The 12,078-nt window shown below is 44.7% G+C and overlaps 1 protein-coding gene across 3 annotated transcripts in view; it reads right to left on the reverse strand.

Annotated features, from left to right (window-relative positions):
* Positions 1 to 242: 242 nt before the first annotated feature.
* Positions 243 to 12,078, reverse strand: part of LOC142587446 (AB hydrolase superfamily protein YfhM-like) — a 33,856-nt gene continuing 22,020 nt past the window's right edge. The window contains exons 5-7 of one of the 3 annotated variants that reach the window (XM_075698470.1): positions 9,892 to 10,069; positions 3,264 to 3,400; positions 243 to 1,237 (exon numbers count right to left, since the gene is read on the reverse strand). In XM_075698470.1, the coding sequence (XP_075554585.1) occupies positions 819 to 1,237; positions 3,264 to 3,400; positions 9,892 to 10,069 (734 nt within the window). In that variant the 3' untranslated portion in view covers positions 243 to 818. The remainder of the gene's footprint in view (positions 1,238 to 3,263; positions 3,401 to 9,891; positions 10,070 to 12,078) is intronic. The other 2 variants (XM_075698469.1, XM_075698471.1) reach the window with 2 other exon arrangements.

Below are 12,078 nucleotides of genomic sequence, written 5' to 3' on the forward strand. Positions count from 1 at the left end.
ACACTTCGCGTACCCGGTGAGTTCATTTCCTCGGAACCGTCATCTGCTGACCTACAATCTTACGCCGACCGCCTTCGCCTTACAATGGCCGCTGTTATACCACCGCCGCTTCGTAACGACCGCACAAAGATGTACATGAGCTCATCTTTACTTCAAAGCAGTCACGTCCTTATTCGTCATGACGCTACTCGCGTTGTGACGGAGCAGCGTCGGAGCAAAACTCGGAGCAGCAGCAAAAAATTATTTTTGAACTTTTCCTGGGAAATCGTTGAATAGCAGGATCCCTAAAATGATATTGCACTATTTATTGAAGTATGCAGCGCAAGGGCACAATCATAAAGAGAATACACACAGAACACGTCGAGCAAGGTTTTTTTTGTTTTCGTGCCCTTGCGCTTCATCGTCTCATTAAGGACGCAGTAACAGGAGCATGCACTGCTGTGATATTGCATTCTTATCTCTCAGGTAAAATCATGATAAGCCCATAAACGTTTATTTTGTCACTACGTGCCTAACATCTTGGTCACCCAGAGTACACTTCTACTGCTTTCCTTGCATTAACTTAAATGTTTGCTAGCCCTTTCCCACTCTTCAAAACTCACTAATCAGACTAAAAGTACTGTTTTCCCTGCGTCAACCTAAGTTTTTACTAGAACTTTCTAGCTCTTCAAACTTCAACAGTGCCGTTAGACTTATATGGGCCTAGCCAGGATGCTAAATTCGTTCTATAAGAATTCATATTTCTTATATCGGCGATAGAACTCTGTGCATTATGTAAATAAGCGCTTGGAGTGCTGACTGTAGCAAACTTGGTGTCTTTATTCTTCCATAAGCTTAGGCAGTTGGGTGTTACGCGGAAGCCATGCAAATAACCTCAATATCCAACTTCTTGAAGGCGTTGGCTTCGTTGATTCTCTGCACTTTACATAACTTTTTCGGTCATTCGCAGTATTCGTCATTGCCATTGGCGTCGTATCATGCGCAAACCTGCGGATCCTCTCTGTAACCTGGTCGGAACATTCCCGTATGAGCCAGTGACCAGACCGAGCGTAGTACACAAGCTCTGAACTGTTGAGCCACCTTTGGTTGTACACAGCAATGCGTCTGGTAAGAAATTCGTCTTTCTCAGCCCAAAGTATCAACGTAGAAACGTTGATCTTGCGGTACGGTAGTTTTTTGAGATCATCGCTGTCGTTGTTAAAGGAGCGGTAGTAATTGAGAGCCCCAGTGAGTGCTCCTGCAATGAGAAAAAAAAAACATTACGATGAGTTCACTGGTGAAAATCGGCTTCGGCAAGTCGTAGAATACAAGGATTATTGGCTTCGGTAAGTCGACAATCGTAAGAAAATCGGCTCCGGTAAGTCGCAGCTAGACAAGAATTATTGCTTGGTTCAAGTAATGTTACGGTACTATATATCATCAAATGGCAAGCCTTGTAACATCGGCAGAAGGGGGCAGCGTGTACTTGGACGAGTAAAAAACGCCGAAAAAAGATTAGGCCGTTTATTGTATTGTTCTATTAGTTTAATCAAACGCCACTTCTTTTATTTAAATATAGAGTTCAGCATTTTGGGTATGGCTGGTCCCACAATCTAGAACTAAACTGTCAATTTTTTTTGTCATATAAATGATAGAGAATGAGTATTATGGTAAATGACTAGCTAACAAAATTAGCAGTTTAATGTTGGTATCTTGGTATGAAAACGTGTAGAACTTTATAACAACTTATGGAGGGCAAATTGTTTGGTAACATAGTTGCTTTAACAGTGCAAATTTCTGATACTCATGACCGCACATGAATGAGCAGAAAATTTACCAATGTTTGAATGTTATCTTACTCAAAGTTTCTGCCATGCTGCAAAGGTTCATGTACGGTACCAAGACGAACTTCTTACACGAAAAATCAGGTACGCCAATTTGAATACAAGTGCGTGTTTAGGAGTGGAAATGTGCATACTTTAAATAGTATTTTTCATTCCAGGAAAGCTCCTTTCTTCACACTTCAGGACAAATTTTTAAAAAATGCTATAAAAGTGATCCTGTGTCATGTTTGCGGTTCTTTTTATGCATATATATAACCTTGTTACTTGTTATATCTATGTCACTTTAAGTTTTGTCCACCCACCGTCAAAAATGTAATGATTGTGATTGTTTTTCGCACATTCGCAAAGGTACTCCGGGGAGTGGAGAGCTTCGTTGTAATTTCAGTGGCAGTTAGACCTTGTTTTGTTTATGTATTTTTGTGTGTGTGTGTTGCGTGCCAGTTCAAGGTCAAAAAACATTTTCTTTGGCCGATATATCTGCTCAATTCAATGCTGGTTGTAACGATTAGGACTTCTAGAAACATTTTAGAATAAACTTTTAGACCATACATGCCTCGGCGGCCTACAATGAATCGGTTTTCTGGAGAATTGCAGCGGACACAGAAAACCTGAATCGCTCCTCGTCAAGCTTTATGCGCCGTTTCACCATGATTAGGCAGTGAAAAAGTAGCTATAGGTGACGTCAATGAAACAGGTGCATGCCGTCCTAGGTCGCGTCCCCTGTAACATGAAACGGCTACGTAGTCAGTTTTGAGCATGGCAGAGCATTCACTGTATCTTCCAATCGGGCATTACATCGTAGTAAATAGCAGAAGGGATTTGACGGCCCTAGCTGGTGCCGCAGATTGCTGTACAGTGTGCTGCACCGTATTGATATCCCTCTGAAATATTGATGTCCCTTAGGGAATTAAAAATGCATGCCTTCATTTTTAATTTATTACTACATAAAGCTTTTAAAAACTAGTGTAGTGTTGTTCTTTAACTTTCTTTCCTACAACTCCCTCATGGCACTAAACAATCGTATAACATTCGAGATAATTAACGAAGGCATTTGCTCTTTGTACACAAATATTAGAATGCTCCAAGTCACCATTCATCAGTCCCTACATGGTGATCAAAACGATAAATCAGCAGGCATCTTGAAAGCCAATCAGTATAAAGGGCAAAAATGAAAACAGAACCAAGCGCCGTATGCAAACGTCCTTCAGTTTTAGCCGAGAAGAGTAGACTAATCAAAGAATGAAACAGTGTAGGTGCGAAGCGTCTCGATCAAGACAAGCGCAGCCTTCATGAGATCGGGAGAAAGACGAGCAAGATGGAGGGGATGGGGCACTAATGACGAGCAAGACATCAAATGGCGGAGTAAACGGATCGTCTCTTATATATTCCTTTACACGTTTCAATTCGCGTGGCTTGTAGGATAACAAGGGAATGCCATACCTTGCTGCGAAAACACATATTTGTGGGCGTTTTTCTCCTTGGTAGTGAAAGGCTTATGCAGCTTATCAAAAAACATGAGGTCTTTTAACATCAGGTACTGCTCCGGAACAACCGGTTGCCGGAATGGAATCATGAACCTGCAAAATAGCATCAGTCTACATTTGGCTTCAGCAGAACTTAGTCATGGAGCACAAGATAATTGTATTTGATGGTAAAACGATGATAATGTCGATACTTGACTCTAGTATCCATCGCATTCACGGAGGTCTTGATAAGCGTTCAGCCACAAAGACGAAATATAATATGCCGTATGAAACAGCGCAATTGTTAGGATAACGTGGAATCGCTACTATTTGAAGTATTGTGTATTTTATTATTATGCGTGAGTTGGAGTTAGAATAGAAACTACTATAGAAATGTGCCTTCGTCCTTCAAGCAACAAATAAATAACATAGCAACGCTTTTTGCAATACAACAAATAACTTAAAATGCCAGGAATTAGCTCAGTTTGTGGTTCCACTTCAATGAATGACGACGGTATGACCACAATGGCGTGGCAATGATGGCATGACGAGGGTCATATGGCGTAGGCGAAATAACAACATTGTAATGACTGCGACGTTATCGACATCACGAGCACATACCTAGTGAGCCAAGCTATCAGGCAACTTACACCTCTTGGTCGATTAGCAGCCGCGACTACGACAGACATGACAAGAGTAAAATGAAGCTGAAATGGCGATAATGGAATGACCACAATCGCATCGCTACCTAGATCCCTTAACGAGTCGCCCTATCTGGAAGACAACTTGAGCTAGTGCGTTGGCATAAGAGGATAGATAGATAGATAGATAGATAGATAGATAGATAGATAGATAGATAGATAGATAGATAGATAGATAGATAGATAGATAGATAGATAGATAGATAGATAGATAGATAGATAGATAGATAGATAGATTATGTTACGCTGGTGGCGTTTACCCCATCTCTGACAAGTGGAGCGCGTCGCCATGCAAAACAACCATAGTTTATTTTCTGCTTGGAAGTTGTCGACAGAAAAATAGGGGAAAGTAGGGGAATGGGAAAAAAAGCCATCAGTTCCCACGCCCTGTAGGAATCGACGTTATGCGAATCAGTGTGCGGAGAGCCTACCAATTAACGCAACGACCATGAGAGCGCCAAGACGTAGGCAGCTGTTTCATGACCTACATGGTACGCATGTCATGACCTATCATATATGTCATACTATGCCAGTCGTAGTACATAGCAAGTTTACGAAAAGACCATGAGAGCACCAAGGCGTACGCGGCGCAATAGATAGACACTGTTGAATCGGCAAATGTTCGCCAAGAATTGCTTCGCATTTAAAAGATACAGCGGCACAAGCGCGCTCCACACTTGCGTTTTCCACTGGGAGCGTGTGTACTGCAACACAGCCTTTTTATTAGGCCTAACGGTCGACTTCTGTTCTTGTAGACCACCGAAGTACTGTTGCCTCTACTGACATGCCCTCAGCTGCTTCTGGTGTCAGTGTGTTGTCTGCTAGCGTTGCTACCTCGGTATCATCGCTCTTTGAGAAAACTGCATTGCTGCACTTCCGTACTCGGTCTATATGGCGACCGAACAGCCCAGCCGGACGTGTGCTTAAGCCTTCCCGGCGCCCACTTGTCTGCGGTGGCGTAGTTCCGCACCAAGACGTATTCGCCTGGGCCGAAGCTCCAGTGGGCGTTTTCAGTAGATTAGTCCTAGACGAGCTTTGGTATCTGGATGGAAAACACAAATTCAGCCTGGTGCGTAACTGGTAGCTCAGAAGCCTTTCAGATGGTTGGAGCTCCGATTGTTGAGGAGTGTTTCTATAGTTGCACAAGATGCGAGCCAGAGAAGTCGTTAGATCAGCACTTCAGATTTTCATTAATCCGTCCTTGACCGTCCACACAGTGCAGTAAGCCAGACCAGTGCTCTGTGGTTGACGTGGGGATGATCGAATATGTATGTACAATGCCGTTACGATGCGTGAACTATCGTGCGTGAACAAAGGGAAAATGAGACATCCATGTAATCATAGTGAATTGCTATAAAGGAAACCCAAAGGGGTTCCTCGAAAGAAAAGCCTCGCAGTTGAAATAAAATTCGTCCTGGTCTGGGACTCGGACCCGCGACCACCGCCTTTCCGGGGCAGCCGCTTTACCATCTACTCACTTTCCGTATATTGATTGCTTCCCTCCTCCTTGCGTGTTTCCGGAGAAACATTACGTTATTCTTTGTACACGATGAGCGAAACGAGAAGAAGGTGAAAGGAGGAGCCAACGTTTCGACAAGTAGACTTGTCTTCTTCAAGCCTTGAAGAAAACAAGTTCACTTGTCGAAACGTTGGCTCCTGGTTTCACCTTGTTTTCGTTTTGCTTATCGTCTTGAATTTTCCTCTCCCGCCTTCCGCTGTTTCCCCACCATTCTTTGTAGCACAGAATGCACGCGGATTGGACTGCTTTTAATTACCCACAGAGAACAGAGCAGCTGCTGAGCCTTTTTGAGGATTCCTGTTGTCGTTGTGTCTACGTTTTGGGCATAATTCTCTGGCTTCAAGATTATCAGTTTGCAGTGCCTTTTCCCGGCTCTCTATTTCTGCTTTCAGAGAAAATTGCAAACTTTTGATGCTGAGCCCGTCATCATTGTTTGCAGCGAAAAGTCCTCTATGGTATCGGACAACATGATCGGTTTGCAGCATTCGCAGGAGCGCGTAGGAAAGTAGGGTGCCGTAAAGCGCGGGATACATGGAGCGTTCTTTCACGGCGAACATCGCGCGGCGGGAATAGACGCGGCGGGACGACGCCGGTGGTTCGCTGGCTTCGCTTACATGCAGCGACAAACGGGCGGACGCGCCCGCCGCATTGTTGCCAGACTTTACAAATGTGTTTCTGGATAACAAAAAAGGAATAAGCAGAATTTTTATTGTATTATTTATTGTTACTGACTAAACTACGAAAAAAGTTTCATAGAGGCGCTTACGAACGATTTCTACACATTTCATTTAGCTGCAAGCATTTTAGCGGGTTGGCTTTGCGCCGTCTGGCGGGTCTGGCTACGTTGAGTGAGCGGGCACCTGCGATCACCGCGGAGTGCAGGCGTTGCAGAAGGTTTTGTGGATCTCCAACAGCGACGTTTACTTTGCGTAAAAATAAATTGTGGTTATTGATGTTTACTTCAGTGTCAGTTCCTGTTTTAAAGCCTCCTCCAAGAACTAGCGTTTTGTGCTGCAGCTGGAGAGGATAGAATTATCGATATTTGGCGTGAAATGGGCGGCTCTCGTTCCGAGCGTGATCCGAGCGTGATCCTAAAGTAACTTGGTAAAAAAAATTGGAATAGTTACTAATCTAAACGCGTGGTGTAAGCAGCGCCTGAAGCTGCTGCACCCAAACACGCGTCCTGGCGCCCAAAACATTCCGTGTGTGCACGCACACATAGATCGCGCACTGGTTTCGAAAACTATATACTGAGATAAAGGGGAATGAAAAAGAAATAAAACAACAACAGGAAAGCAGGAGGAATGAGTTTGATGGGACATCAAGGGCGCAAGAATTATATAACTATCCTACAATTAGAACGACAATAAGTTGGCGCGACGAATATATAAATCAACGCGGTCGTGTACCGAAAGCACAAAATGTGGTATCATCGGGTGATCACTTCCGCACATAAATTTGTTTTCATCAGTACCAACATTGTGAACTTACCTCCCGGATCGGTTCCGATATCGGCGATGATCTCTGCCCATGCCGCAGTTTTCTTTCGCTGGTCCTTGTAGTCCTGGCGACCACAATCTCAAATTATGCCACGCATTTGCACTGCTGAAATGAGCTTATCATTGTATTCTAGTCTCGCTGCTTTCGATGACTTTGCCATGGTTACAGTGCTGTCCCTAGAGCACTTGGATATTGTGCAGCCTCCGCGCACCTCTTGTATCCGCGACAACCGTATACCGAGTGGGCGCTTTCTCTTCGTACCAACGCTTGGCTTGTCTGGAAGACCCGCTTTCTCTGTAAACTATTCTCACGCCTTTCGGCATTTCACGTGGAAGCAGAATCCTTCGGTGTCTTCACATGTGCGCTCCTTGGACGCTCCCCGGTGCCGTGCGTCACCATATGTGTCTCATTAGTTTCCTCTGCCGCTCACCTCAGGGCATACAGCTTGCCACGTACCCTTCTGGATTTCATTAGGCTTTTAGCGTAGCAGTTTCAGTTGTCCCTTTGTATGCTATCTTTGCTAGCGTCGCCTTTTCTATACGTACGCCGACAACAGCATGTGAAAGCTGTGACGCGGAAGTCAGCAATTTATAAAAGTTACTTTATTTAGTGTACGCATTTTTTTAAGATTTGCTTTCGTACGTTTAATTTCTTTTCTCGTTCTTGCTACCGGCCATTTCTGGCGATGTGCCTCAGTCGAAAAACGATGCGGTGCCATCAACAATCTTCCCCAATGTTCCAGAGTATGAGTGGAAGCCTACTACTTGGAAAAGAACAGAGCGCAATCTGTGTGATCAAGCACCACCAAGAGTTGCGAAAAGAAGAAATATTGTTCAGATTAGCCAGTGCTAGCTCATAGCACCCACGCGGCGGTTATAGTGGCGCTGGCGTCACCAGTAAATTCAAAGAGTTTAATACCCCATCACCCCCGACGAAAGTTAACTTCTTAAAACGAAGAAATGTTATTGAGCACATCGGCACCAATTCTTTTTTTTAGACTTTCATGATGTACTTATTGGAGGAGTCCGCCGAACTTACTGCAATTTGACGTTGTAAATATGGGCAAGGTTTACCTTTGCTGTCACTTATTTTCCTGCATTTCGAGTATTAATCAACACTTACGCAGAATAAAGGTTTTAAGCAGGATATTTCACAGTAATTGCAATTTTTGAAAGGGTTGGTAAGAAAACTGTACCACATATATAATTATCTCTTTCGTGAGCACGTCACTTAAGCTTGTAGACGAAAAATATGTATACACAAATTTGTACTCTTCATTTAATGCTCTGAAACATTCAATATTCGGCTGTAACGATCGATGGTGTCCTTTTCACACGCAGAGAGACCAAAAGTGCGCGTCCAAACAAGCGCAAACGCCCACATTCCGTCGCTCCAGCGCGGCCGCGCGACGGACGCTCCCACGGAGGTACCAGCTAAAAAGGAAAAACAGACAAAAACGTTCGGCGGCTACCGGAAATCGGTGGGAGATCGATCGTCGCGACGCCTGGTGAACACGAGAGGCACTCCCGCCACTTCCGCCGGCGTCGATCGCTGGGCGTCGGTTTTTCCGATCGGTCCGGATAGCCGGCGGGCGTCAAATTTTTGGACGCCGAGGGGCGAGCGTTCGACGCCGGGCGTTTTTCGCCGCCTGGACGCCGGTTTTTCGCTCCATGTATCCCAGGCTTAACTGTGTGTTTTGACTCCAAGCGCCGTGAGCGCAGCGACGTTGTGCTGCAGGGGGTCATAGAGCGGACGTACACCGATAGGCTCATTTTCGTTCCTTACCGATGGCAAGTCCAGCAAGTGAATCAAGCATTCTTGGATAAGCACATCTCGTCGACCGAAGCGCTCGTTGAGAAGTTTGATGACAGCGCTATAATTCGCCCGAGTCACTCGAATGCCGGCAATGGCCACTGTGGCTTTTCCCAAATACGACGATTGCAAGTACGGAAACTTTTGAGCGTTGGAGAGGCCGTCGTTTTCGTGCACCACTTGCTCTAACTGCTCCCGGGACTGCCACTCCGTGGAGGCACCGCTAAATCGTAACTCGAGCGTCGGTAGTTTCACTTCGGACTTTGCCCCCGCTGGAGAGCCGTCGCTCTGCGCCTGCGTTGCTGCTATTTCTGCTTGTTTGTTTTTTCGCAGGTCTTTTTCTGCTTCCTGGCGGATTTCCGCCATGTGTGCGACGATACGGTAGTTGTATGCTGTGGTCCGTACATAACTTTCTTTAGCGTCTTGGTCTTGCACTAAAGAATCGATGGTTGCTTCTACCTCGTTTAGCTGTATTTGGAAGGCGCTAAGCCTCGCAGACAAGCCACTAAGAGCTCTTTCATCTGTTGCATGACTCTGCAAGAATAAGTCAGCTTCAGAAATCAGTTTAGTCACTTGATTTCTCAAAGCCCTTATTTTCAGTTTGAGCTGTTCCATCGCAGTATCAATGTTTACAGTTGTGGTTCGAGGCGTCGGGTAGGTTTCGGTTGGGTGTAGCGTCACCAGGACTCGTTGTTGAAGGCGCGCATCGTCAATCGTTTTTTTTTTTTTGCCCGAAGATCGTAGCTGGTTTTCACCGAGCTCGTTGCGCTGTGGACATATGTTCACTCCGTTTCCTCAATGATAAGTTCCATCGTTTCTGGTTCTCCCTTGTTTCGGTACCAAACGTTGAGGCAATTATGAGATGTTCAAAAGAAACCAAATGCTTAGTTTGACGTGAACAAAACAACTAAACTGTATTTAAATAGTGATGCTCGTTGCCTAGCGTGTTCGGAGGAGCTCAGGGTTGTCCGTTTACGAAAAGAATGAGGCTAACGTTGGCGGTTTCTTCACCGCTATATGCGAAACCACAATTAATCCGGCTAGCACTTCGCAAAAATGAAACTTGTTCTTACCAGGACATCCTCATCTGACTGAGGCTTCGGAACAACTGCTTCGAGAAAGCCAAGGGATGCATGCCATTGATGATTACCATTCTGTCCATCATATTTTCGTACATCGTTGCGAAGCAAAAACCGATCATGCCACCCCAGTCGTGCCCCACAATGACAACTCTTCTCTTGTGGCCAGGGTCTACAACACATACACACACAAAGAAAAACAATGTTTTTAGAATTACAGATATTACAGTAATATCGCTAAGTCAGATTCGCTGGAAATGTTATTTGCCCCATAAACAATTTACAATGCTTTTTGCAGCCTGCCATTTAAGCATTTGTTGTAAAATGGTCAGATTCTGTTGCCAGTTCCTGAATGCTGGAACCATAAAAACCTGTTGCGGCATTGTGTAGGATGTAATGTTGTAGTTTTGTCAGACGCAAAATTAGGAGAACTGAATCTCCTACTTTCACAGCCATCATTCAATGCCTTCCAATAGCTGCACACAGCACCTGTAAGGCTATGCGACCATTAGCATAACGTACCAATCCCATTCATACACCTTTATAATCTTGCATAACAGGCTTCATTCACTTTGACGTGCCTTCGCCGACAGACCTAATACCATTGCCTTATAGAACACGACTATAGAGGACATCCCTAGCTACACCAATTAAACTTCCTTATGCGGGTGGCTGTTTGTTGCCTTCGATTCTGCATCATCTTCGTGAATAAATCTCACTAATGTATTCGATATTATCAAAGTAGGTTAATAGTGGTTATTCGGCGATGTTCAAGACCCTCCTTCTTCAATTTGTTATCGCTATGTGGTGTGAAAGTGCACTGCAATGCAGGGTGCTTTTCGCACCGATGCACGATGCAAGCAATCTCGGTGTTCAACTGTAGACTTCTCCCGGGGCACATCACACAACTACGCCGGTGTCAAAGCCTGACGTCACCCGCTCACGCGCAGTGCCCTTGGCTGCGCAAATACCACCACTGCTATTTCTTGGCGTGGTACAGCCGTGCAGTGCTTAGTGCGAGTGTGCGAAGCCTGAACGCCAGTATTTTCTCCTTGAATCTGCACGGTCATATTGTCTGTCAGATTATACCACAAGTCTGTGTCGGAGAACATCAATGTGTGATAATCTGTGCAATTCAGAACGCCTGCTTTAAATGCCGTTAGCATTACTGGGGAATTTCACTCACGTTTCCACATATCTTTCATAACAAAATGGGCAGGGTAGGTGCCAAGGGGTATATGCCCAAATATATAACCTGGGTATATACACATTGTACAAATGTTTGTGTAACTGGGTATTTGGCACTGAGTAAATGAAAGAATATACGACTTGGGCTGCTGGATATGCGCAGCAGAGCATACGCCACTGGACATGTGCCCAACTAGACAACTTGTGCCACTGGCGTTGTGGCACTTGGCACATAAATAGTCTTAGCCAATCATCCAGAATCGGTATGTGCCATAGAATAGAACCCGGGTAGAGAAGAACCAGAGAACCCATAGAACCCGGGTAGAGAAGCAAGTCAAGATATATCAGAAGCCACTGAACATGCAGAAAGAAATAAAGGGAACAGAATGGGACCAAGGAAGGCCTCTAGCTAGTAGCGTTGAGGTAAACAGTAGAAAAGGAGATGCAGGTAACAGAACATTGAAGACGTCAGGTACACAGTAGTGAAGAAATCGACAAGATGGTAGGTTGCTACGTTCATTCAATGCTAAGTGCAGAAATACCGATATTCATATCGACATTGCTTCGGTCACATTTTTTTTTATTTCCGGAAGTGGAACAACTTACTGATGTGTGTGGACCGTGCAATAAAATATAGCGACATCGGCTTTTCTACGGATATGTGACGATATCAAATGATATTTGTTTATTAAAACTGAACACATTTCTCTGTGTGGTCTACTCACTGAGCGGTGCAATGAGTAGCTCATATCGCTTGCCAAAAATATACCCGGTCAGGCGCAATAATCAGGCGTCGACAGAACGCCAGCGCCCAATATCACCGTCACTTCTGACGAACTTCAAACCGTCATTTTTGTAATGGGAAAATATCGGGTTGTTCAGCGGAAAGCGCTGAACGCGTCCAGGATTTTTTTGTTGCTGAAAGCTTGTTGAAAGCAAAACGCTGAACAAGCTTTCAGCAAAAAAATCACTATCACATAAAACAATATCTAT

Source organism: Dermacentor variabilis, chromosome 7 (assembly GCF_050947875.1).
Source record: "Dermacentor variabilis isolate Ectoservices chromosome 7, ASM5094787v1, whole genome shotgun sequence".
Classification (NCBI taxonomy): domain Eukaryota; kingdom Metazoa; phylum Arthropoda; class Arachnida; order Ixodida; family Ixodidae; genus Dermacentor; species Dermacentor variabilis.